We start from the raw sequence: 27908 nt of genomic DNA on the forward strand, positions 1-27908 counted from the left end.
GTTTTGCTTTACCACTTATCTTAGTGTCGTCTGCAAACTTGGACACATTGCCCTTGGTCCCCAACTCCAAATCATCGATGTAAATTGTGAACAGTTGTGGGCCTAACACTAATCCCTGAGGGACACCACTAGCTACTGATTGCCAACCAGAGAAACACCCATTAATCCCCACTCTTTGCTTTCTATTAATTAACCAATCCTCTATCCATGCTACTACTTTCCCCTTAATGCCATGCATCTTTATCTTGTGCAGCAACCTTTTGTGTGGCACCATCTGTACATTTCTCCAACAGAAACACCTTTCACACCTTGTGGTCAAGAATTTATAGATTTATTGAGCACACACTTCATGCAATAACATTGAAACACCCGCTTAACCGATCAGCCCACATGTGATGGTGAGGGATTCGAACATCTTACACTTCTCAGCTTAATATTCAGTGAAACAAACTCCCCACAATCCCAATCCTCGGGACAGTCGACTGCTTCATTCGAGACCTTTCTGACCACAGGTTTGTGGCTGTGAAAGTCCATTAATGGGAAGCTCACAGACCTGATTGTGTAATAGAAACAAGAGACAAACCAGTGAGCTGTAAATGCTGAGGCGGTCAGGCAGTAACTGTGGAGAGAATCCCAGTTACTGTTTCAGGGTCAGGAGCCAAAGCATTGCGCTCAAACAGGAAACTGGGGTTTTCTCCACAGCCGCTGCCTGACTGGCTGAGAGTTCAGTGTCTGCAGGAGTTTTCCCGGATATTAGTCCTGATCATGGCTCCCTCACGCGAGCAGGTTCCAGCTTCACGCTGCACAGTTGTGACCAACAGGACATTTTCACCGGGTCTATTGGTTGACATGAGTGAAGGTGGGAACACATTGCTCTCTGCTCCATCAGGAATATCGCTCCTCCAGATAAGGAGGATCTGATTGGACCCACCACATATCGGAAAAGCTGATCCCCTCCCTTGTTTCATTGGGCTCCTGGGATCAGTTATCAAATATTTCACTTTGATCAACAGAATGTGTTTCTGTGAAGGAAACAAGAATCCTGGATTTAATTCTGTCCCAACAACACCATTGTCGAGGAACCCTGAGGGAAAGGATGATTTCTACCCAGAGATTGTGCTGGGATTCACTGTTGTCTGGACACCCATTCTCGCTGCTGACAAATCTCTGAATTCAGCAACTGGACACAGATCTTTATAAAATCCTCTCATTCAGCAGACGGTTAAAAAGGGTCATTTGGGGTCAGTCTCTGTCCCACAGCCCAGTGGTCAGGAGTTCCGAATGGAGGTTATACTTCCCTATTCCACAAAGCAAAAACTAAAAGCTCCCACATTCCCCAATATGAAGAAGAATCAATCACGATGTAACATTAACACAGCGAGCGATTAACCCTTTGCTCGCTGCTGAACATTGGAAAGCTATTACTGAGCGAAGCTGTGAACACACAGGTCACTAGGTGCTCACTGGTACAATTCATCACCCTCAATCTTCTGGAGCAGCCACAGCCCAGAGCTAATCGTCTCCGACACTCAAATGAAGGTCCAGATCCGGGAATCGATTCCTGAGCGACAGCTTCAGCTACATCACAGACAGGAGAAATGGTTAATATTGCAGTGAGGGTGGGGGGATTGTGGGGTAGTGTTTGGGGACAAAAAGCCACCTTCACTGCCAATCACTGGCTGGAACGGCACAGGCTGTAAGGAACGGGGCAAATTGCTGCCAATATTTGAAATGGAAAGATCCGAGGGAGAAATGGATTCAGGGACAGACAGTGTGGGAGAGGCTGTGAGAGTAACAGAGAAAGTGGGAGACAGGATGAGGCAGAGAGATAGACTGGAGTGGAAAGAAGGAAGGGATCAGGGGTGAGCTGGCAAGGTGGATACAGAACTGGCTAGGCCATAGAAGGCAGAGAGTAGTAATGGAGGGATGCTTTTCTAATTGGAGGGCTGTGACCAGTGGTGTTCCACAGGGATCAGTGCTGGGACCTTTGCTCTTTGTAGTATATACAAATGATTTGGAGGAAAATGTAACTGGTCTGATTAGTAAGTTTGCAGACGACACAAAGGTTGGTGGAATTGCGGATAGCGATGAGGGCTGTCGGAGGATACAGCAGGATTTAGATTGTCTGGAGACTTGGGCGGAGAGATGGCAGATGGAGTTTAATCCGGACAAATGTGAGGTAATGCATTTTGGAAGGTCTAATGCAGGTAGGGAATATACAGTGAATGGTAGAACCCTCAAGAGTATTGAAAGTCAAAGAGATCTAGGAGTACAGGTCCACAGGTCATTGAAAGGGGCTACACAGATGGAGAAGGTAGTCAAGAAGGCATACGGCATGCTTGCCTTCATTGGCCGGGGCATTGAGTATAAGAATTGGCAAGTCATGTTGCAGCTGTATAGAACCTTAGTTCGGCCACACTTGGAGTATAGTGTTCAATTCTGGTCGCCACACTACCAGAAGGATGTGGAGGCTTTAGAGAGGGTGCAGAAGAGATTTACCAGAATGTTGCCTGGTATGGAGGGCATTAGCTGTGAGGAGCGGTTGAATAAACTCGGTTTGTTCTCACTGGAACGAAGGAGGTTGAGGGGAGACCTGATAGAGGTATACAAAATTATGAGGGGCATAGACAGAGTGGATAGTCAGAGGCTTTTCCCCAGGGTAGCGGGGTCAATTACTAGGGGGCATAGGTTTAAGGTGAGAGGGGCAAGGTTTAGAGTAGATGTACGAGGCAAGTTTTTTACGCAGAGGGTAGTGGGTGCCTGGAACTCGCTACCGGAGGAGGTAGTGGAAGCAGGGACGATAGCGACATTTAAGGGGCATCTTGACAAATATATGAATAGGAAGGGAATAGAAGGATACGGATCCAGGAAGTGTAGAAGATTGTAGTTTAGTCGGGCAGCATGGTCGGCACGGGCTTGGAGGGCCGAAGGGCCTGTTCCTGTGCTGTACATTTCTTTGTTCTTTGAGAGAGAGAGCGGGGCAGACAGGAACAGAGAGCGAGAGGGAGAGAGAAGGTGTTATATTCTTTGTTGTAGCCCCAAAGCGAGAGAATCAGAGGTGACACACGGTGCAAGGGGTTTATTTACAAAATGCTGCTCAGACAGGGCACACTGGTGAACTTCACAAAAGACCACAGAGCGCTCCGATTATGTCATTGCGTAACACGTGACATTAACACGTGGGTGGCACGGCGGCACAGTGGTTAGCACTGCCGCCTCACAGCACCAGGGACCCGGGTTCAATTCCAGCCTCGGGTGACTGTGTGGAGTTTGCACGTTCTCCCCGTGTCTGCTTGGGATTCCTCCGGGTACTGCGGTGTCCTCCCACAGTCCAAAGATGTGCAGGTTAGATGGGGTTATGGGGCTACGGGGAGAGGGCAGGGGAGTGGGCCGAGATAGGGAGCTCATCCCGAGGCTCGGTGCAGACATGATGGGCTGAATGACCTCCCTCGGCACTGTTTAGATTCGAGGGATTCGGTTGTTATATTACACCAGCCAATGCTGTTACTCTGATACATAACAGAAAGTAAAAGATGGGCAGATGGAGACAAAGCAAGAGATTGAGAGAGAGAGAGAGAAGGTGAGAGAGGGAGAGGGAGAGAGAGAGACAGAGGACAGACAGAGAGTGAGGCAGCAGCAGAGATAGACAGAGGGGAGAGAGAGAGTGAGGGAAAGATGCAGAGACAGAGAATGACAGAGAGAGAGAGAGAGGGTGACCCCGGGGTCAGCAGTGCAATGTGGGACTGCTTCACACCTCATTCTGCCCCTTGTTGTGTGAGGAGATCAGCCCAATGGGACTGACTGTGACAAAGCCCCTGCTTTAGTTACACTGTCGAGGCTCCGACACCAACACAGCAACAGGAGGAGACCACTCAGCCCATCAAACCTGTTCCAGGGGATAGGAGGGCTGCCTGGGTAATATGAGGGTGAGCAGAGGGGGAGTGGAGCTGCTGTATGTGACGTGGAGACTCCTGATCTCTGAATTCAGACAGTGAGAGGCAGGTGTTGGTGTCAATATTTAATCGCAAAACAGTTTCTCACCTCCAGAATGATTTTCTGAATCGATGCAAGATCAAAGTCTCCCATTAATTTGATCACCAGTTTAAACTCTTTGCCGTTAACTCCTAAAGACAACAATCACAGCATGAGAATGTTAAACACACTAATCACAGCTCAGAATGTGTGTGCACAGCAAGAAGTCTGACATCATCAGGTTAAAGTCCAACAGGTCTGTTTGGAGAATGTGTGTGTGAGAGAGAGACAGCGAGATAGAGAGAATGTGTGTGAGAGAGAGAGAGAGACAGCAAGATAGAGAGAATGTGTGTGTGTGTGAGAGAGAGCAAGATAGAGAGAATGTGTGAGAGAGACAGCAGATAGAGAGAATGTGTGAGAGAGAGACAGCAAGATAGAGAGAATGTGTGAGAGAGAGACAGCAAGCTAGAGAGAATGTGTGTGTGAGAGACAGCAAGATAGAGAGAATGTGTGAGAGAGACAGCAGATAGAGAGAATGTGTGTGTGAGAGAGAGACAGCGAGATAGAGAGAATGTGTGAGAGAGAGACAGCAAGATAGAGAGAATGTGTGTGTGAGAGACAGCAAGATAGAGAGAATGTGTGAGAGAGACAGCAGATAGAGAGAATGTGTGTGTGAGCGAGACAGCGAGATAGAGAGAATGTGTGTGAGAGAGAGAGAGACAGCGAGATAGAGAGAATGTGTGAGAGAGACAGCAGATAGAGAGAATGTGTGTGTGAGAGAGAGACAGCGAGATAGAGAGAATGTGTGTGAGAGAGAGAGAGACAACAAGATAGAGAGAATGTGTGTGAGAGAGAGACAGCAAGATAGAGAGAATGTGTGAGAGAGACAGCAGATAGAGAGAATGTGTGTGTGAGAGAGAGACAGCGAGATAGAGAGAATGTGTGTGAGAGAGAGAGAGACAACAAGATAGAGAGAATGTGTGTGAGAGAGAGACAGCGAGATAGAGAGAATGTGTGAGAGAGAGAGAGACAGCGAGATAGAGAATGTGTGTGAGAGAGAGAGACAGCGAGATAGAGAGAATGTGTGTGAGAGAGAGAGACAGCAAGATAGAGAGAATGTGTGTGAGAGAGAGACAGCGAGATAGAGAGAATGTGTGTGAGAGAGAGAGACAGCAAGATAGAGAGAATGTGTGTGTGAGAGAGACAGCAAGATAGAGAGAATGTGTGTGTGAGAGAGACAGCAAGATAGAGAGAATGTGTGTGTGAGAGAGACAGCAAGATAGAGAGAATGTGTGTGTGAGAGAGACAGCAAGATAGAGAGAATGTGTGTGTGAGAGAGATAGCGAGATAGAGAGAATGTGTGTGAGAGAGAGAGAGACAGCAAAATAGAGAGAATGTGTGTATGAGAGAGAGACAGCAAGATAGAGAGAATGTGTGTGAGAGAGAGACAGCAAGATAGAGAGAATGTGTGTGAGAGAGAGAGACAGCAAGATAGAGAGAATGTGTGAGAGAGAGAGACAGCAAGGTAGAGAGAATGTGTGTGAGAGAGAGACAGCAAGATAGAGAGAATGTGTGTATGAGAGAGAGACAGCAAGATAGAGAGAATGTGTGTGAGAGAGAGACAGCAAGATAGAGAGAATGTGTATGAGAGAGAGAGACAGCAAGATAGAGAGAATGTGTGAGAGAGAGAGACAGCAAGGTAGAGACAATGTGTGTGAGAGAGAGACAGCAAGATAGAGAGAATGTGTGTATGAGAGAGAGACAGCAAGATAGAGATAATGTGTGTGTGAGAGAGAGACAGCAAGATAGAGAGAATGTGTGTGAGAGAGAGAGACAGCAAGATAGAGAGAATGTGTGTGTGAGAGAGAGAGAGACAGCAAGATAGAGAGAATGTGTGTGTGAGAGAGAGACAGCAAGATAGAGATAATGTGCGTGAGAGAGAGAGACAGCAAGATAGAGAGAATGTGAGAGAGAGAGACAGCCAGATAGAGAGAATGTGTGTGTGAGAGAGAGGGACAGCAAGATAGAGAGAATGTGTGTGTGAGAGAGAGGGACATCAAGATAGAGAGAATGTGTGTGAGAGAGAGACAGCAAGATAGAGAGAATGTGTGTGAGAGAGAGGCAGCAAGATAGAGAGAATGTGTGTGTGATTGAGAGAGTGAGATAGAGAGAATGTGTGTTGAGAGAAAGACACAGCAAGATAGAGAGAGTGTGATTGTGTGAGAGAGAGGGACAGAAGGGGAGAGAGAGAACGTCCTGTGCAAATGACACCAAAATACCCCAAGGAAGCCAACAAACAATTCGGTACAAGGCGAAGCCGCCAGCACTCGGGTCAGTGCACGCACCCCACCCCCAGCCCCCAACTCTACCCCCCCCCCCCGACTCCAGCAACAGCCCCACATTGGTGGAGAGGCGCCCGCCCGCAGCACAGTCCACCAGGAAAGGACAGGCAGCTCACAGTGAGGAGAGAGACAGAGCGAGAGAACACCCCTCCCCCTCACTCGCCCCGGGAAGGACACCTCAACCCCAGTGCACAGAAGCAGGAGGGCCGCAACTGGCGAGCACCCAGGCGCTAAGCCCAAAGTAAAAAACAGAATAAAAATATAATAACCATGTAATCCCACAACAATAAATTAAAACCAAAACATGCTATGGACAAGCAGTGCACATAGTCTATTGGACCCAAAAAGAAAATGGTGGAAAATCTCAGCATGTCTGACAGCATCTGTAGGGAGAAAAAGAGCCAACGTTTCGAGTCCAATTCCAGCATCCGGTCTCCGGACACCATCCAGTCCAAAACTGCAAAAGTGAGTCCGTTCTCCTCCACTTTCAGCCTGACAGCGGGCCAATCAAAACCGCCCCGTGCTCCACTCCCAGACAGTAAGCCAAAAGGCAGCCAGTGACAATTACTGGTCCCAGGCGTGGCAACTGCAGGCAGACAAACTCTATCCTCTCTCTCCCTTGCAACCGGGGCATGGAGTGGACTGAAGTTTTATTGTGACTAGTGAGGAACAAAGTGAGCTGTACCCGGTCAGTCTGGCATCTCGTGGAGTCCTTGTCTCCGTCTCCCACTCCCCTAATTCGTGCCATCTCACTCCCCTCACTCACTCCATCCCACTCACCTCACTCACTCCATCCCACTCCCCTCACTCACTCCATCCCACTCCCCTCACTCACTCCATCCCACTCCCCTCCCTCACTCCATCCCACTCCCCTCACTCACTCCATCCCACTTCCCTCACTCACTCCATCCCACTCCCCTCACTCACTCCATCCCACTCCCCTCACTCACTCCATCCCACTCCCCTCACTCACTCCATCCCACTCCCCTCACTCACTCCATCCCACTCCCCCCACTCACTCCATCCCACTCTCCTCACTCACTCCATCCCACACCCCTCACTCACTCCATCCCACTCTCCTCACTCACTCCATCCCACTCCCCTCACTCACTCCATCCCACTCCCCTCACTCACTCCATCCCACTCTCCTCACTCACTCCATCCCACTCCCCTCACTCACTCCATCCCACTCCCCTCACTCACTCACTCCATCCCACTCTCCTCACTCACTCCATCCCACTCCCCTCACTCACTCCATCCCACTCCCCTCACTCACTCCATCCCACTCTCCTCACTCACATACTCCATCCCACTCCCCTCACTCACTCACTCCATCCCACTCCCCTCACTCACTCCATCCCACTCCCCTCACTCACTCCATCCCACTCCCCTCACTCACTCACTCCATCCCACTCCCCTCACTCACTCCATCCCACTCTCCTCACTCACTCCATCCCACTCCCCTCCCTCACTCCATCCCACTCCCCTCACTCACTCCATCCCACTCCCCTCACTCACTCCATCCCACTCCCCTCACTCACTCCATCCCACTCCCCTCACTCACTCCATCCCACTCTCCTCACTCACTCCATCCCACTCCCCTCCCTCACTCCATCCCACTCCCCTCACTCACTCCATCCCACTCCCCTCACTCACTCCATCCCACTCCCCTCACTCACTCCATCCCACTCCCCTCACTCACTCCATCCCACTCCCCTCACTCACTCCATCCCACTCCCCTCACTCAGTCCATCCCACTCCCCTCACTCACTCCATCCCACTCCCCTCACTCACTCCATCCCACTCCCCTCACTCACTCCATCCCACTCCCCTCACTCACTCCATCCCACTCCCCTCACTCAGTCCATCCCACTCCCCTCACTCACTCCATCCCACTCCCCTCACTCACTCCATCCCACTCCCCTCTCTCACTCCATCCCACTCCCCTCACTCACTGCAGCCCACTCCCCTCACTCACTGCAGCCCACTCCCCTCACTCACTCCTTCACACTCCCCTCACTCACACCATCCCACTCCCCTCACTCACTCCATCCCACTCCCCTCACTCACTCCATCCCACTCCCCTCACTCACTCCATCCCACTCCACTCACTCACTCCATCCCACTCCCCTCACTCACTCCATCCCACTCCCCTCACTCACTGCAGCCCACTCCCCTCACTCACTCCATCCCACTCCCCTCACTCACTCCATCCCACTCCCCTCACTCACTCCATCCCACTCCCCTCACTCACTCCTTCACACTCCCCTCACTCACACCATCCCACTCCCCTCACTCACTCCATCCCACTCCCCTCACTCACTCCATCCCACTCCCCTCACTCACACCATCCCACTCCCCTCACTCACACCATCCCACTCCCCTCACTCACACCATCCCACTCCCCTCACTCACTCCATCCCACTCCCCTCACTCACTCCATCCCACTCCCCTCACTCACACCATCCCACTCCCCTCACTCACTCCATCCCACTCCCCTCACTCACTCCATCCCACTCCCCTCACTCACTCCATCCCACTCCCCTCACTCACTCCATCCCACTCCCCTCACTCACTGCAGCCCACTCCCCTCACTCACTCCTTCACACTCCCCTCACTCACACCATCCCACTCCCCTCACTCACTCCATCCCACTCCCCTCACTCACTCCATCCCACTCCCCTCACTCACTCCATCCCACTCCCCTCACTCACTCCATCCCACTCCCCTCACTCACTCCATCCCACTCCCCTCACTCACTGCAGCCCACTCCCCTCACTCACTCCTTCACACTCCCCTCACTCACACCATCCCACTCCCCTCACTCACTCCATCCCACTCCCCTCACTCACTCCATCCCACTCCCCTCACTCACTCCATCCCACTCCCCTCACTCACTGCAGCCCACTCCACTCACTCACTCCTTCACACTCCCCTCACTCACACCATCCCACTCCCCTCACTCACTGCAGCCCACTCCCCTCACTCACACCGTGCAGAGTAATAATTGCCACTCTCTCAGTAGTGGGTTTGACGATTGCTCCGGGAGTTTTCCAGGTGAACTTTGGGTTTAAAATCCCTCTGGATGTTTGTACCTGATGATGATGATGTAGCATTTGGGACAGTCATTGAAGATGCAATGTGTGCCCGAGTGGTCTGCGGTGTGGGTGGGAGAGTTGGAACAACAGCTTCAGCTGGAAATAAGGGACACAAAGAGAGGGAGACTGAGTGAGGACAAAATCACAACATCAAAACAAAATACCAAAGTGCCGGGAATCTGAAGTCATTACAGAAGCTTCTGGAAAGACTAAGCACATCTGACAGCATCTGTGGAGCGAGGACCAGAGAGCCTTGCAGTTTGATAAACTGTTTTTGGCCGAGGGACAGCAGCCTACAAGGTTAAGTCTGTTCCACAGACAGTGCCAGACAAGCTGAGTATTGCAGATTCTTCTGTGGGGCTGGTTTAGCACAATTGGGCTAAATAGCTGGCTTGCAATGCAGAACAAGGCCAGCAGCGCAGGTTCAATTCCCGTGCCGGCCTCCCCGAACAGGCGCCAGAATGTGGCAACTAGGGGCTTTTCAAAGTAACTTAATTGAAGCCTCCTTGTGACAATAAGTGATTATTATCATTATTACCACAATCACCAAAACTCCGTTTCAAACCCTTCCAATAATTCAGCAAATGAGAGAGAGGAGGCGGAACAGCCTCCACAATCATACAAATGTGACTCCTACCCAGACTGGTCCCCACACGGACAGTCCACATACTCCTGACCCCATAACAAACCCCTCCACCCATCAGTAAGCCCCCCACCCTGCACACCAAACCTCGACCCGAACAAGCTGACCTCTGGGGTAGAGGATCCCAAACAGTCACAACTCTGTCAGTTCATCATTTTTTAAAGTTTCCCTCCCTCTCGGCCCGAACTGGCTTCCCCGTATTTTGAATTTGTGCCTCATGGTTCCAGACTCCCAAACCCGGGAAAACAGCTCAGCCACACCCACCCTGAGCCACGCCCACCCTGAGCCACACCCACCCTGAGCCACGCCCACCCTGAGCCACGCCCACCCTGAGCCACGCCCACCCTGAGCCACGCCCACCCTGAGGCACACCCACCCTGAGCCACGCCCACCCTGAGGCACACCCACCCTGAGCCACGCCCACCCTGAGCCACGCCCACCCTGAGCCACGCCCACCCTGAGCCACGCCCACCCTGAGCCACCCCCACCCTGAGCCACCCCCACCCTGAGCCACCCCCACCCTGAGCCACACCCACCCTGAGCCACACCCACCCTGAGCCACCCCCACCCTGAGCCACGCCCACCCTGAGCCACATCGAGCCTGTCTCTGCATTAAGTATGTTTTAGGTTTCAGTGAGTGTTCATCGGGTCAGAGAGTTTCACAACACAGAAAGAGGCCCTTCAGCCCATCGGGTCAATGCTGACCTTCAAATACCCGTCTATTCCAATCCCATTTCCCAGCACTTGGTCTGTTGTCTTGTTTGCTTTGGCATTTCAAGTGCTAAACGCGACTTAAATGTTCTGAGGGTCCCGCCTCCACCCCCCTTTCAGGCAGCGAGTTCCAGATTCCCACCTCCCTCTGGGTGAAAAAGCTTTTCCGCAAATCCCCTCCATGTCTCCTGCCGCTGGTCTGAAATCTCTGCCCCCTGATTATTGGCCCCTCAACTGAGGAGAGAGGTTTCTTCCTGTCCACCCTTTACATGTCCCTCAAATTGTGTACACCTCACTCCGGTCCCCCTCGGCCTTCTCTGCTCCATGGAAAACCGCAGCCTAACCAGGGGAGCGTGGTAGCACAGTGGTTAGCACTGTTGTTTCACAGCTCCAGGGCCCCAGGTTCGATTCCCGGCTGGGTCACTGTCTGTGCAGAGTCTGCACATTCTCCCCATGGCTGTGTGGGTTTCCTCCGGGTGCTCCGGGTTCCTCCCACAAGTCCCGTAAGATATGCTGTTCGATAATTTGGACATTCTGAATTCTCCCTCTGTGTCCCCGAACAGGCGCCGGAATGTGGCGACTGGGGGATTTTCACAATAATTTAATTGCCCTGTTAATCTCAGCCTACTTGTGACAATAAACATTATTGTTATTAGAGCTGGAACGCTCCAACCCAGGAACATCCTGGTGAATCTCCTCTGCACCCTCTCCAATGTAATCACATCCTTCCTATAATGTGGTGACCAGAACCGTACACAGTTTCCCAGCCAGGGTCTAAGCAGTGTTTTATACAGCTCCATCATTACCTCTCTGCTTTTATCTTCTTTGCCATGGCACGTATCCCATATGCTTCTTAACCACCTTATCTACCTGTCCCGCTGCCTTCAGGGATCTGTGGACATGAACCCGAAGATCCCGCGGGCCCTCTGTGCTTCCTCCTTTCCTGCCGTTCACTGTACATTCCCTTGTCTTGTTCCTCCTCCCAAAATGCATCACCTCACACGTTTCAGGGTAAATTCCACTTGCCGCTGTTCTGGTCCTCTAACCAGCCCGTCTATATCATCCTGAGAGAATACATGTCTGGGTTCTTCAAACTCTCTTTGTAAGACAGACCAGACACCCCACGAACAAGTCTGGTGAACCTTCGGTAAACTCCAGCAATGGGAATAATATCCTTCCTCGGGTAAGAAGGGGATTTGAGGAAAACAGTTTTACCCAGAGGGTGGTGACGGTCTGGAACACACTGGCTGGGAGGGTGGTGACGGTCTGGAACACACTGGCTGGGAGGGTGGTGACGGTCTGGAACACACTGGCTGGGAGGGTGGTGACGGTCTGGAACACACTGGCTGGGAGGGTGGTGGAGGCGGTTGCCTCACATCCTGTAAAAAGTACCTGGCTGAGTTCTTGGCACATTGTAACATTCGAGGCTGTGGGACAAGTGCTGGCCAATGGGATGAGGTGGGCAGGTCAGCTACTTTTCATGCATCGGTGCAGACTCGATGGGCCGAAGGGCCTCTTCTGCACTGTGTGATTCTGTGATTCTATAAGGAACCACATCGACACAAACCACTCGGGGTTTGGTCTAATCAGAGTTCTATAAATTTGCAGCAAGATTTTGCTGCTCCTGGACTCCAATTCTCTGCTGACAAAGCCTAACATACCATTCACTTCCTAACTGCTCGTTGTAAATGCATGCTGAGTCTCAGTGACTTATTGATGAGGACTCCCAGCTCCCTTTGTACGTTTACACTTTCTAATCTCTCACCATTTGAGAAATAATCTGCACATCTGTCCCTCCCACCAAAGTGATGACCTCACATTTTCGATGTTCTCTTCCATCTCCCATGTTCTTGTCCATTCACTAAATCTGTCCAAATCCCCGTGAAGACTCTTTGTATCTTCCTCACAGCTCACATTCCCACTCACGTTGCACCTGTCACAATCTTGGAAAGATTACAATTGGTTCCCAACGTCCAAATCATTGATCAATAACAGTTGGGGCGGTCCAGAGAGCTGAGCCTTGTGGACCCCACTCGTCAGAGGCTGTCAATGTGAGAGTCACCCCTTTATTCCCACTCTCTGGTTTCTGCTTGTGAACTAATTCTTAATCTTTGCCAACATCTTGTTTAGTTTGTTGACCAAACTCCTGTTGGTAACTTTATCCAAAACTTTCTGAAAATACATAAACTCTTCATGCCCTTTCTCAATTCTGTCAGTAACGTCCCAAAAAACGTCCAATATGTTCATCAAACATCTTCCCCCACATTAACCCATGTCGACTGTGTCCAGTCAGATCCTCATTCTCCAAGTGTCCATTTCTCACATCCTTTGGAATTGATTCGAGCGTTTCCCCTCCGACTGCAGCAAGGTGACTGAGTTGGGAAAGGGTTACAAAGGAGCTGTAACAGTGTCTGATTCAGTTGTAATTCCCGTCGCTGGAAATTACACTTTGGGTTTCAGTCCCTTACAGCAGGAAGGTCTGATGTAACTTTATCATTGCTGCTGCTGACCTGGGACATCCCAGAATTACCCGTTTACTCCATTTAAAACCCCAATGTACCTGTGCAGTAAGCGAGGTTACAGGTGGGTGCCGTCGACAAGTAATAAACAAAGTAATCGCTGCAGCGTTTGATCTTTATTTCCTGAGTCCAGTGACAGGGATTTCCACTCCAGTGAAAACAAACTCTCCTCGTCACCTCCCCATCACCCGGAGTGGGATGGGAACCTGAAATGAACAGAGTGAAACAGAGGGAACAGAGTGAAAAGTGTATCCAGTGTGAATACTGTTGGACAGTCAATGTAAATCTGAGATAATAGAGTCTGAAATTACCGTTTAACCAGCCCGGGGCGTTTGTGGAGCAGTGATTGATTGCGACAACAGTCTCAGGAATGATCGATCCACCAGGACTGAAAGAACAATCACACAGTCAGTCGCTGTACTGGGGAAATTAAAATAAAATGAAGCTGGAATTACTCAGCTGGTCAGGCAGCCTGTGTGGAGAGAAACAGAATTAACCTTTCTGTTTGTGATGACCCTTCGTCAGGACAGGGGAGTTATCACAACACCAAACATTAACTCTGATTCTCTCCACAGAAGCTGACTGAGCTGCTGAGTATTTCCAGCCTGTTCTGTTTCCATTTCACATTGTATTCAGGAGGACGTGTGTGAAATGTGCAATGAGATAAACTAAGTCAGGGAGGAACTATTACCATATTTAGCACCCTGGAAAGTGGACATATCCCCTGAAAGAGACAAAATGTATCCCAGGCTGCTGAGGAGAACAAGGGAAGATGTAACAAAGACTCAAAGCAGCTTCACCCATCGACCGTGGCTATAGGTGTGGATCCGGAGATCTGGAGGACTAATCACATTGATAAAACCAGGATGAAGAGACAGGAGCACTAAGGACAGACCACTCCGCCTGATGTCTGTTGTGGGTAAATTACGGGAAATAATTGTGTGAGATGATATCTACCATGGTGAAGAAAGACATAAATTCATCAGAGTCAGGATAGATTTCCTCGGGAATCAAGTTTGACTAATGTGATTGCATTGAGGAAGTTACGTGGAGAGTTGATGAGGGTAATGTGCATGATGTAATTCACATGGGTTTTAGCAGGAGTTTGGACAACATCCAACAAGACAGACAGATCAGGGAATTAGAAGCAGATGAGATGCAGACAAAGTGGTGAACTGGACCCCAACTGGCTCCCTGTCACAACTGGCTTCTGGGTAGTGTTACTGAGATTCACCACGGAGTGAGTGTCCCTCACCACGGAGTGTGTGTCCTTCACCATGGAACGTGTGTCCCTCACCACGGAGTGAGTGTCCCTCACCACGGAGTGTGTGTCCCTCACCACGGAGTGTGTGTCCCTCACCACGGAGTGTGTGTCCTTCACCACGGAGTGAGTGTCCCTCACCACGGAGTGTGTGTGTCTCACCACGGAGTGAGTGTCCCTCACCACGGAGTGAGTGTCCCTCACCACGGAGTGAGTGTCCCTCACCACGGAGTGTGTGTCCCTCACTACGGAGTGTGTGTCCCTCACCACGGAGTGAGTGTCCCTCACCACGGAGTGAGTGTCCCTCACCACGGAGTGAGTGTCCCTCACCACGGAGTGTGTGTCCCTCACCACAGAGTGTGTGTCCCTCACCACGGAGTGAGTATCCCTCACCACGGAGTGTGTGTCCTTCACCACGGAGTGAGTGTCCCTCACCACGGAGTGAGTGTCCCTCACCACGGAGTGAGTGTCCCTCACCACAGAGTGAGTGTCCCTCACCACGGATTGTGTGTCCCTCACCACGGAGTGTGTGTCCTTCACCACGGAGTGAGTGTCCCTCACCACGGAGTGAGTGTCCCTCACCACGGGGTGAGTGTCCCTCACCACGGAGTATGTGTCCCTCACCACGGAGTGTGTGTCCCTCACCACGGAGTGTGTGTCCCTCACCACGGAGTGAGTGTCCCTCACCACGGAGTGAGTGTCCCTCACCACGGAGTGAGTGTCCCTCACCACGGAGTGAGTGTCCCTCACCACGGAGTGAGTGTCCCTCACCATGGAGAATATGCACTTCACCATGGGGTATGCGTCCCTCACCATTCAGTGTGTGTTCTTCACCACGGAGAGTGTCCTGCAACGGTGCCAGAACCAAGATCTTCACGGCAGTCACCATCTCGCTGTGTTGACCTGGTTGTGTCGCGGGGTCGGTCTGATCTCCTCAGACAGAAGCATTCACACTCTTCAGTCCCGGCTTTCAAACTGAGGAGTGAAGCTGGCATCCCTTCCTGATGTTCCAGATGTTTCCTTTGCAGTCCAGTGACTTGAGGTCTGACCAAGTCCAGAGGCTCCACATCTGACTGGGACTCATCATATTCCTGGCCTCCAGCAATGCTCTGAGAGGAGGCAGCCTGGGCCATCTCTGCCTCTGCCTGGTCAGAGAGACTGAGCTGCTCACCAGGTTGTGACCACACGGCATCTTTAGAACAAGATCCCCCTGAGCTAGGTATCTCTGCGCTGCTGCAGGAGGTGGATGAAAACTATTGCGGCTCTTCAATGACAACATCGGAGACCTCGCTGATGTCAGAGCTTTCTTAGGTCTGGCTGGGAGCTCCCAGGACTACTCCCCGGTACCGGAGCCATGACTCATGTCAGGTTGGTGATATGGATGATGGTGTTCTGGCTCGTCCCTCGGTTTATTGGTCACCTCACCCTCAGCACAGGGGTGATCGACTTCCTCCCCAATTAGCTTGAGGATTCCCTCCTTGAAGTCCGCGAGGCCTTTCAGCTTGGACACCCATCCGCTCGTCTGGAATCTCTGTTTTATTGTGAGCCAGCTTGTCCTGCATGGAGACAGGTGGAGAGAGTGTGTGCTGGACGTGTGCCAGGGCGGAAGGTAACAATGCCAGGCAGCTGTGGGTGGTGAGTGGAGGTGGAGGGGTGATGAGGTGATGACAAAGATTGGAAGAGTTGCAAATAGTGAAGAGGATTGTCAGACACGGATTGTGTCTTGGGCAAAGAAAGGGCAGATGGAATTTAATCCGGACATGTGGCATTTTGGAAGGTCCAATGCATGTAGGAATTACACAGTAAATGGTAGAACTCTTGCGAGTACGGACACGCAGTGGGCGTACATGTCCACCAATCACTGAAAGTGGCAATGCTTGTGGATAAGGTGGTGGTTAAGACGGCAGGTTGGCCTTCATCGGTCGGGGATTGAATATAAAAATTGCCAAGTCATGTTGCAGCTGTACAGGACTTTAGTTGGGCCTCATTTGGAATATTGTGTACAATTCTGGTCGCCACATTACCAGAAGGATATGGATGCTTTAGAGAGGACAGAAGCGGTTTACGAGGGTGTTGCATTGTATTAGTTCCTCGTTAGTATAGTGGTTAGTATCCCTGCCTGTCACGCGGGAGGCTGGGGTTCAATTCCCCGACGGGGAGAGTTTGTACCTTACCAAAAAAAAATTGGGAATTATTTTTTATGGGCAGCACGGTAGCCTTGTGGATAGCACAATTGCTTCACAGCTCCAGGGTCCCAGGTTCGATTCCAGCTTGGGTCACTGTCTGTGCGGAGTCTGCACATCCTCCCCGTGTGTGCGTGGGTTTCCTCCGGGTGCTCCGGTTTCCTCCCACAGTCCAAAGATGTGCAGGTTAGGTGGATTGGCCATGATAAATTACCCTTAGTGTCCAAAATTGCCCTTAGTGTTGGGTGGGGTTACTGGGTTATGGGGATAGGGTGGCGGTGTTGACCTTGGGTAGGGTGCTCTTTCCAAGAGCCGGTGCAGACTCGATGGGCCGAATGGCCTCCTTCTGCACTGTAAATTCTATGATAATCTATGATTGTATGGAGGACATTAGCTACGAGTCGAGGTTAGACAAACACGGTCTGTTCTCACTGGAACGATGGAAGTTGAGAGGCGACCTGATAGAGGTCTATAAGATTATGAGTGCCATGGACAGAGTGGATAGTCAGATGCTCTTTCTGAGGGTCGGAGAGTCAAGTACTCGGGGACAGAGGTTTAAAGTGCATGGGGAAAAGTTTAGAACTGATGTGCGAGGGAGATGTTTTAAACAAAGGGTGGTAAATATATGGAACTTAATGCCTGGGGGGGGGGGGCGGGGGGAGCAGGTACGTTGGTGGCAATCAAGCGGAAAGTAGACAAATATATGAATCGGGTGGGAATGGAAGGATACGGACTCCGTAAGTGCAGATGGTTTTAGTTTAGGCAGGTACCAAGGTCAGCGCAGGCTTGGAGGGCCGAAGGGTCTGTTCCTGTGCTGTATTGTCCTTTGTTCTTCGAGATGCAGGGGAGGTGCAGATGTGTGTGGGAGAGGGAGTGGTGCTGGCAGTGAGTGAGCTCATTGTGAGTGTGCGAGTGATGGGAGGAGTGACGTACCCTGGCAGAACGCAAATGGTCACTCACCCTTTTCCGGCGCTGGGTGCCTGTCCTCCTCAGCAGGCTGTTAGCACTGAGCAGAGCTGTCACCGCTTCCTCTGGTGGGTCAGTGCCCCAGCTCGATGGTCTGCTCCCTGGGAGCGGGTACAGGCCCTCACGCTGCACCTCCACTGTATCTGGGAAAGATCCGCCCTTTATCTCTGTTCTATTTCCCTGGGAATCTCCCATTATTCCCCATGTTTCACTCTGCAGAAACCACATCTTCCCTTTCCCAGTATTCCCTCCCTGCCCCATTGCTCTGAATAACGATCCCACTTTCTCTGCAGTTCCTCTGATGAGTTTAATCGCGTTTTCCCCTGGGTCTTACCTGTTGAATCTGGACCATCCAGCGACAAGACCGTTATCACATTGCAAATCAGCGGAACAGTTTTGATTCAGACACTTTACGCTCCTCCATGGCTGCTCCAGAACTTTGTGATTCACACACGGGTCGACAGATATGGAGACGGCAGCTGAATGACAGCAAGCTGTTTATTGTTAAAATAACGATTAGGAAATATTACACACTGGCTCGGCTGCATTGCAACAAACTCATTTTCAACCAGTGTCTGCTATCAATCCCTGAATTGGAAGCTGGAATCTCTGCTCCTTCTCCAAACCAGTTTACTCCTCATCTCCCAGCTCCGTCTCTGGGGATCTGTGACCCTGGGGATGGAGCATGTAGAACCCAACACTGTATCTGCAGCTCAACACAAACTGTGGACATCGCAGGTGTTAAGATACCAGACAAGACACGTGGCAGGGGGTGAGGGGTGACTTGATCATGGACGGAAAGAGGCCATCTGGAATGGGCTCAGTACAGGGTGGATTTAATGGAGGGAGTTAAATGGGGAGATGATGGATGGTAGAGGGGATTGGAGGCACAGGCCTCCGCTAAGGCTGGTAATATGGAACGTCCGGGGACTGAATAGAACATAGAACATAGAACGATACAGCGCAGTACAGGCCCTTCGGCCCACGATGTTGCACCGACATGGGAAGTCAAAAAACAAAAGCCATCTAACCTACACTATGCCATTATCATCCATATGCTTGTCCAATAAACTTTTAAATGCCCTCAATGTTGGCGAGTTCACTACTGTTGCAGGTAGGGCATTCCAAGGCCTCACTACTCTTTGCGTAAAGAACCTACCTCTGACCTCTGTCCTATATCTATTACCCCTCAGTTTAAGGCTATGTCCCCTCGTGCCAGCCATTTCCATCCGCGGGAGAAGGCTCTCACTGTCCACCCTATCTAACCCTCTGATCATTTTGTATGCCTCTATTAAGTCTCCTCTTAACCTTCTTCTCTCCAACGAAAACAACCTCAAGTCCATCAGCCTTTCCTCACAATGGGCCGGTTAAAAGGCCGGGGCTGTTCGCGTACCACAGGAGTTTTTAAGCGGGGTTGGTCTGTCTGCAGGAGATGCACCTCTGTGTGGAGGACTAGGTTAGGTTAAGGAAGGGGTGGGTCTGGCTGGATTTTTGCTCGGGGTTTGATTTGAAATTGAGGGTAATGGCAATTTTAATGAGCAAAAAAATGGGATACGTGTGTGCGAAGGAGGTAAGGAATCTGGGTGGGAGATATGTGAGTGTGAGTGGGGTATTGGAAGGGGCACCGGTGGTGTTGGTAGATGTGTATGCCCCAAATTGGGATGATGTGGCTTTTATGAAGGGGTTGCTGGCAGCAATCCCGGATTTGGACAAGAACCAGTTGTTCATAGGAGGAGATTTCAATTGTATCTTAGAACCAGGGTTGGATAGGCCGAGCCTCAGGTCGGTGGGTGGGGTGTGAATGGCAAGGGCTCGGGGGGGTTTATGGAGAGGATGGGTATGGTGGATCCATGGCATTATCAGAACCCAGGGGGAAGGGAGTATTCCTTCTTTTCACACGTCCACTAGTTATATTTGAGGATTGATTACTTTGTACTGGGTCGGGAGATTTTGGTCAGAGAGGTCAGAGAATGTGGGGATAGTTATCTCGGAGCATGCGCCCCACTGGCTGGAGAATCGGTTCAGATCAGGACGAGAGCAGAGGCTGGGATGGAGGTTTGACTCGGGGTTGTTGGCGGATGGAGGTTTCTGTGATAAGCTGCCGGCGGTGATTAAGGAGCATGTGGAGTTGAATCAGAATGGGGACGTGCCGACGGCTATTTGTTTAGGAAGCACTGAAGGCAGTGGTCCGGGGGTGAAATTATTTCTTTTAAGGCTCGTGTGGATAGGGAAAGGAGGAAGGAACATGACCGTCTCGTGAGCAAGATAGTGGACAGAGAATATTCGAGGGTGCCCACTGTGGAGGGATTGGAGACGAGAAAAAAGTTGCCGATGCACTTTGACAGGCTGACAACAGGGAGTGCGGTAGGGCAACTGCGGAGGGCAAGAGGGGTGCAATATGAGTATGGGGAGAAGGTGAGCCGCATGCTGGCGCACCAGCTGCGGAGGCAGACTGCATCCAGGGAAATATTGAAGATGTGGACTGGGGCTGGGGATGTGGTGTCAGAGACAGGGAAGATAAATGAGGCAATTAGGGAGTACAAGCAGGGTCTTTAAGAGGCAGACCCGGGGAGAGAGGAGGGGGAACTGGGCGGTGTCAGGACAAGCTGGAATTTCCCCAGGTGGAGGAAGCAAAGAGGCAGGCGTTGGAGGAGCCCCTGGGGCTGAGGGACGTGCAGGATAGTATCAGGGGTATGAAGTCGGGGAAGACCCCAGGGTCGGATGGGTACCCGGCAGAATTTTATCAGGAATTTGCAGCGGACCTGGCACCACATCTGTTGGGGCGTTTGATGAAGCGCTGGAGAAGGGGGAGTTGCCGGAGACGATGACGCAGGCAGTAATCAAACTAACCCGATAAAGGGGAAGGACCCGGTGGGATGTGCGTCGTATCGGCCCATATCACTATTGAACACGGATGTGAAAGTATTGGGTAAGTTGTTGGCGGGGAGGGTGGAGGAGTGTGTCCGGGGGTGGTGGTAGAAGATGAAACAGGCTTTGTGAGGGGCAGGCAGCTCGCGAGTAATATAAGACGGCTGTTGAATGTGGTGATGAATCCGTCACGGGCTCTGGTACCGGAGGTGGTGGTGTCCGTGGACGCGAAGAAGGCATTTGATCAGGTGGAGTGGCAGTACTTGTTGAAGGTTTTGGGAAGGTTTGGGTTTGGGCCGAAATTTGTGGCCTGTGTGCCGTTGCTGTATGTGGCACCAAGGGCGAGGATGAATGATATGAGCTCACAAAGCTTTGACTTACACAGGGGTACGAGGCAGGGGTGCCCGCTGTCGCCGCTGCTTTGCACTGGCTATAGAGCCATTGGCGATGGCTCTCAGGGGGTCGGCAGAGTGGCGGGGGATTATGAGGGACAGAGGGAGCAACGGTGTCGCTCTATGCCGGTGACCTCTTGGTGTATGTTTTGGATCTGTTGGAGAGTATGGGAAGGGTTATGGGCCTGCTGAGGAGGTTTGGAGGGTTCTCGGGTACAAGTTGAATGTAAGGAAATGCAGGGTTTTCCCGGTGAATGAGCTGGCACAGTGGGATAATTTAGGGGGGGTGCCATTTACGGTAGTGAGGGATAGGTTTAGGTATTTGGGGATTCAGGTAGCGAGAGAATGGAGGGGGCTCCATAAGTGGAACTTAACAAAGCTGGTGGAGGTGGCGAGCGAGGATCATCAGAGGTGGGATACGCTGAATTTAACGCTGGCGGGGAGGGTCCAAGTGGTGAAAATGAATATTCTGCCGAGATTCTTGATTATCTTTCATGCCCTCCCGATCTTTGTACCAAACGCCTTTTTTCGGAAAGTGGAATTTGTATGGACGGGGAAGGTGCCGGGGTGGGGGGGGGGGGGGGGGGACCCTGCTACAGAGGCAGAGGCCGCAGGTGGGGTTGGCGTTGCCGAACTCTCTTCATTTTTATGGATGGGGGATGTGGACAAGGTGCGGCGGTGGTGGGAAGGAGAAGAGGGAGAGTGGGTTAGGATGGAGGTGGAATCTTGTGAGGGGCCTAGTTTGAGGGCTATGGTGACGGCAGCATTGCCAATGGCTCCGAGTAGGTATTCAGGGAGCCCAGTGGTGCAGTCCACGGTGAAGATATGGAATCAGCTGAGGAGGCATTTTAGGGTGGAAGGGATGTCGGTGCTAACGCCGCTGTGCGAGAATCATGGGTTTGCGGCGGGGGGGGGGGGGGGGGGGGCAGGTTAGTGCATACGGGAGGTGGAGGGAAGTGAGGCTGGTCAAGGTGAGGGATCTCTATTTGGAGGAGGGTTCGCCAGTCTGGAGGAGATAAGGGAGAGGGTAGAGCTGCCGAGGGGGAGTGAGTTCAGGTATCTGCAGGTTAGAGACTTTGCACAAAATGTCTGGAGGGGGTTCCCTTAGTTGCCGGGATACACTCTGCTGGAGCGACTGCTACTTCCGGATGTGGAAGGTGAGGGAAGAATTGGGGATATATACAAGTGGCTGGGGGAGCAGCGAGTTCAAGCGGGTGGTGACGATGCTCTTTCCAAGGGTAGGAGAGTCAAGTACTAGGGGACATAGGTTCAAAGCCCATGGGGAAAAGTTTAGAACAGATGCACGAGGCAAGTCTTTTACACAGAGGGTGGTAATTATATGGGAAGCGCTGCCTGGGAGGTACAATAGTGGCATTTAATGGGAATCTAGACAAAAGTATAAATAGGGTGGGAACGGAAAGTTACGGAATCCGTAAGTGTGGGCGGTTTAGTTTCTGCAGGTAGCGTGGTCGGCACAGGCTTGGAGGGCCGAAGGGCCTGTTCCTGTGCTGTATCATTCTTTGTTCTTCACCCTCCCTCCCCAAACCCTCCCTCCCCAAACCCACCCATCGTCCCTCCCAAAACCCTCCCTCCCCAAACCCCCCCTCCCCCTCCCCAAACCCCCCTCCCCCTCCCCAACCCCCCCTCCCCCCCTCCCCAAACCCACCCTCCCCCTCCCCAAATGCACCCTACCCCCCTCCCCAAACCCACCCTGCATTTCCCCAAACCCACCCACCGTCCCTCCCCAAACCCACCCTTGCCCCCCAAACACTCCCTTCCCCCCCCAAAACCTACCCTTGCCCCCCAAACCTTCCATCGCTCCCCCAAACCCTCCCTCGAAGTCCCAAACACTCCCTCGCCGTCCCAAACACTCCCTCACCTCCCCAAACACTCCCTCCCCAAATCCCCCCTCCTCAAACACCCCTCCCCCCTCCCCAAACCCCCCTCCCCCCCAAACCCACCCTCCACTTCCCCAAACCCACCCACCGTCCCTCCCCAAACCCACCCTTGCCCCCCCCAAACACTCCCTCGCCGTCCCAAACACTCCCTCGCCGTCCCAAACACTCCCTCGCCACCCCAAACAATCCTTGCCCCCCCAAACACTCCCTTGCCCCCCAAACACTCGCTCCCCAAACCCTCACACGCTTCGCCAAACACTCCCTCGCCCTCCAAAACCTCATTCCTCCCCAAACCCTCACACGCTCCCCCAAACTCTCACTCGCTCCCCAACCCCTCCCTCGCCCCCCAAGCCCTCCCTTGCACCCCCAAACCCTCCATCACTCCCCAAACTCTCCCTTGCTCCCCAACACCTCCCTTGCTCCCCAAGCCCTCCCTCGCTCCCCTAAACCCTCCCTTGCTCCCCCAAATCCTCCCTCGCTCCCCCTAAACCCTCCCTCGACGCCCAAACTCTCCCTCACTCCCCAAACCCTCCCTCCCACCCCCAAACCCTCCCTCCAACCCCCAAACCCTCCCTCGCTCCCCCAAACACTCCTTCGCTCCCGCAAACACTCCCTTGCCCCCCCAAACCTACCCTTGCCCCCAGACCCTCTCTTGCCCCCAAACAATCCTTGCCACCCCAAACCCTCCCTTGCTCCCCCAAACCCTCCCTCGCCATCCCAAACCCTCCTCCCCAAACCCCCCCTCCCCTCCCCAAACCCCCCCTCCCCTCCCCAAACCCCCCTCCCCCTCCCCAAACGCACCCTCCCCCCCTCCCCAAAACCCCCTCCCCCAAACCCACCCTCCACTTCCCCAAACCCACCCACCGTCCCTCCCCAAACCCACCCTTGCCCCCCCCCAAACACTCCCTTGCCCACCCAAAACCTACTCTTGCCGCCCAGACCCTCTCTTGCCCCACAAACAATCCTTGCCCCCCAAACACTCCCTCGCTCCCCCAAACACTCCCTCGCCGTCCCAAACACTCCCTCGCCGTCCCAAACACTCCCTCGCCATCCCAAACACTCCCGAACCGTCCCAAACACTCCCTCGACCCTCCAAACACTCCCTTGCCACCCCAAAACCTACCCTTGCCCCCCAAAGCCTCCCTTGCCCCCCCAAACAATCCTTGCCCCCCCAAACAATCCTTGCCCCCCCAACACTCCCTTGCCCCCAAACACTCCCTCGCTCCCCCTAAACCCTCCCTCGCCCCCAAAACCTCATTCCTCCCCAAACCCTCACACGTTCCCCCAAACTCTCCCTCGCTCCCCCAAACCCTCCCTCGCTCCCCAAGCCCTCCCTTGCTCCCCCAAACCCTCCATCACTCCCCAAACTCTCCCTTGCGCCCCCAAGCCCTCCCTCCCACCCCCAAACCCTCCCTCACCCCCCCAAGCCCTCCCTCGCTCCCCCAAGCCCTCCCTCAGACCCCCAAACCCTCCCTCGGACCCCCAAACCCTCCCTCGCTCCCCCAAACACCCCCTCGCTCCCCCAAACACTCCCTCGCTCCCCCAAACACTCCCTCGCTCCCCCAAACACTCCCTCGCTCCCCCAAACACTCCCTCGCTCCCCCAAACACTCCCTCGCTCCCCCAAACGCTCCCTCGCTCCCCCAAACACTCCCTCGCTCCCCCAAACACTCCCTCGCTCCCCAAGCCCTCCCTCGCTCCCCCAAACCCTCCCTCGCTCCCCCAAACCCTCCCTCGCACCACCAAACCCTCACTCGCCCCCAGAACCCTCACTCGCCCAAAGAACCCTCACTCACCCCCAGAACCCTCACTCCCCCCCCCCCAAACTCTCCCTTGCCCCCCCATACCCTCACTCCCCCCAAACTCTCGCTCCGCCCAAACTCTCGCTCCGTCCAAACCCTCCATCTCCAAAGCCTTCCTCAGCAAACACTCCCTCCATCTCGGAACACTCCCAATCCAAACTATCCTTCCCCAGATCTTCCTTCCAAAGCCTCATTTCACCCAAACTCTCCCTCCCTAAACCCCCCTGATGCCCATGATACCCCTCGCCAAGCCCTCCGCCACCACTTCCACCTCTCCACCCAAATTCTACCTCCACCCAAACTCTCCCTCCATCACCTACCACTACATCTGCCCTCCCACCACTCAAACCCTCCCTGCAGCCTCTCCCACACCTCACCTCCCTGCAGGATCCCACCTCTCCCCAGGGCATAGCTTCCCTCCACAGCGTCACACTGCCCAGTGCCCAAGCTCTCTCCGGTGCCTCACATCCCTCCAGCCCCTCATCTGAGCCGAGCCTCCGGCCTGCATTTTGGCACCCTCCAGTGCTCACCTACCTCCAGCGCCTCCCCTCCCTCCAGCGCCTCCCCTCCCTCCAGCGCCTCCCCTCCCTCCAGCGCCTCCCCTCCCTCCAGCGCCTCCCCTCCCTCCAGCGCCTCCCCTCCCTCCAGCACCTCCCCTCCCTCCAGCGCCTCCCCTCCCTCACATACTCTCCCTCCAGCGCCTCCCCTCCCTGCAGTGCCTCCCTCCCTGCAGTGCGCCTCCCCTCCCTCCAGCGCCTCCCCTCCCTCCAGCGCCTCCCCTCCCTGCAGTGCCCCCCTCCCTGCAGTGCGCCTCCCCTCCCTCCAGCGCCTCCCCTCCCTCCAGCGCCTCCCCTCCCTCCAGCGCCTCCCCTCCCTCCAGCGCCTCCCCTCACTCCAGCGCCTCCCCTCCCTCCCACACATACTCTCCCTCCAGCGCCTCCCCTCCCTGCATCGCCTCCCCTCCCTCCAGTGCCCCCCCTCCCTGCATCGCCCCCCCTCCCTGCAGCGCCTCCCCACCCTCCAGCCCCTCCCCTCCCTCCAGCCCCTCCCCTCCCTCCAGCGCCTCCCCTCCCTGCAGTGCCCCCCTCCCTGCAGTGCGCCTCCCCTCCCTCCAGCGCCTCCCCTCCCTCCAGCGCCTCCCCTCCCTCCAGCGCCTCCCCTCCCTCCAGCGCCTCCCCTCACTCCAGCGCCTCCCCTCCCTCCCACACATACTCTCCCTCCAGCGTCTCCTCTCCCTGCATCCCCTCCCCTCCCTCCAGCCCCTCCCCTCCCTCCAGCGTCTCCCCTCCCTGCATCGCCCCCCCTCCCTGCAGCGCCTCCCCACCCTCCAGCCCCTCCCCTCCCTCCAGCCCCTCCCCTCCCTCCAGCGCCTCCCCTCCCTCCAGCGCCTCCCCTCCCTCCAGCGCCTCCCCTCCCTCCAGCGCCTCACCCCCCCGCCCCGCCCCTCCCCCCTCCACCTTTTTGTTTGTTTGGAACGGAATACATCAGTTCTAGGTTTGGAAAGTCCATCTCCCTGCCCCTGGGTACGGGCTCTCCACAACACTCGGCTCTGTCTCAACTGGTACCTGGTTCAGGGAATAAACCAAAGTGACAACGTTTCGAGATTCTTGCCCCCAACTGCTCAAATCCCCGATTCAGAACCTGTGTCCAAGTCCTGTGTGTGTCATTGAATCCCATATGAGACACAAACACTGGATCCTCCCCTTCTCACGGCCAAGTTCCTCTCCAGACAGGAGATATCCTGAACCCCGGCACTGGACGGGCTCCGGATTGTGCCTGCAGAGTACAGTCTCGCTGCCCCTGACCAAACTGTCTCCTATCACAAAGCTTCTTGTTCTCCAAGCACTGGAGATGGCAAACTTCACCATGGTGCCATGCTCAGTCCCCTCTTCCACACTCCAGTCCTTCTCCTCATCCACACAGGTAACACACACCTCATTCCTGTTGGGCGAAGTCAGGGACTGAGGCTCCTCCATCACCACCTTCCCTGAAATCACACCCTCCGGTCCCTCACCGTTCACCTGGGACTGCCCCCTGGAACTGAGTATCCAGGAAACTCTCCCATTCCCCGTGACTTCGCAATGTCCACAACTCAGACTCCAGCTCAGCAACTCGCAGCCAAAGGTTTCCTGAGCTGCAGACACTTTCTGCTGATATGTGTCCGGCGTTGCGATGTCTCCCACAGATTGCTACCTGTTGCAGTCATGACCACCACATGCCAGTCCAAGGTGACTTACTGCATTGAGAAGTCAAATAGCTAGCTAATTTATCAACTACCGGCAAGTTATAATCTCTTAGATCAGAGACACAAGTGTGGCTGGGGAGAAAGGAAAACGAATAAAGACCAGCAGTTTTTTCAACATTGTCCCTCAGATAAACAAAGCTGTCAGCTCCCCCGGCAAACTCTCCGACTGAGGTCATTGTGTAAACTCCCTTGGCCATCCTCAAACTCAAATCCTCTCAGATCCTTAGGTCGCAATTTCCTCTGGCCGTACAATCCATGTCCCTGATCCTCAAACTCCATCCCTCCGCCCACAATCGATGTCCCTCATCCTCAAACTCCATCCCTCCACCCACAATCCATGTCCCTGATCCTCAAACTCCATCCCTCTGCCCACAATCCATGTCCCTCATCCTCAAACTCCATCCCTCTGCCCACAAATCATGTCCCTCATCCTCAAACTCCATCCCTCCGCCCCAATCCATGTCCCTGATCGTCAAACTCCATCCCTCCACCCACAATCCATGTCCCTCATCCTCAACCTCCATCCCTCCGCCACAATCCATATCCCTGATCCTCAAACTCCATCCCACCGCCCACAATCCATGTCCCTGATCCTCAAACTCCATCCCTCCGCCCACAATCCATGTCCCTCATCCTTAACCTCCATCCCTCCGCCACAATCCATGTCCCTGATCCTCAAACTCCATCCTTCCGCCCACAATCCATGTCCCTCATCCTCAAACTCCATCCCTCCACCCACAATCCATGTCCCTGATTCTCAAACTTCATCCTTCCGTCCACAATCCATGTCCCTCATCCACAAACTCCATCCCTCCACCCACAATCCATGTCCCTCATCCTCAGACTCCATCCCTCCGCCCACAATCCATGTCCCTCATCCTCAAACTCCATCCCTCCGCCCACAATCCATGTCCCTCATCCTCAAACACCATCCCTCCGCCCACAATCCATGTCCCTCATCCTCAAACTCCAGCCCTCCGCACCCAATCCATGTCACTGATCCTCAAAC

At 53.5% G+C, this 27908-nt stretch overlaps 1 protein-coding gene and 1 non-coding gene across 5 annotated transcripts in view; one reads left to right on the top strand and one right to left on the bottom strand.

Annotated features, from left to right (window-relative positions):
- Window positions 1-315: 315 nt before the first annotated feature.
- Window positions 316-27908, bottom strand: part of LOC140402496 (uromodulin-like) — a 37151-nt gene continuing 9558 nt past the window's right edge. For 2 of the 4 annotated variants that reach the window (XM_072490339.1, XM_072490338.1), the window contains exons 3-8: window positions 18030-18174; window positions 13597-13673; window positions 13327-13491; window positions 9410-9508; window positions 4042-4124; window positions 316-1578 (exon numbers count right to left, since the gene is read on the bottom strand). In XM_072490339.1, the coding sequence (XP_072346440.1) occupies window positions 1513-1578; window positions 4042-4124; window positions 9410-9508; window positions 13327-13491; window positions 13597-13673; window positions 18030-18174 (635 nt within the window). In that variant the 3' untranslated portion in view covers window positions 316-1512. Of the gene's footprint in view, window positions 1579-4041; window positions 4125-9409; window positions 9509-13326; window positions 13492-13596; window positions 13674-18029; window positions 18190-27908 lie in introns of all 4 variants that reach the window. The other 2 variants (XM_072490337.1, XM_072490336.1) reach the window with 1 other exon arrangement.
- trnad-guc (transfer RNA aspartic acid (anticodon GUC)) lies at window positions 16635-16706 on the top strand. Its single transcript has one exon. It is a non-coding gene; the product is annotated as a tRNA-Asp (tRNA).

Source organism: Scyliorhinus torazame, chromosome 25, assembly GCF_047496885.1.
Source record: "Scyliorhinus torazame isolate Kashiwa2021f chromosome 25, sScyTor2.1, whole genome shotgun sequence".
Lineage (NCBI taxonomy): Eukaryota > Metazoa > Chordata > Chondrichthyes > Carcharhiniformes > Scyliorhinidae > Scyliorhinus > Scyliorhinus torazame.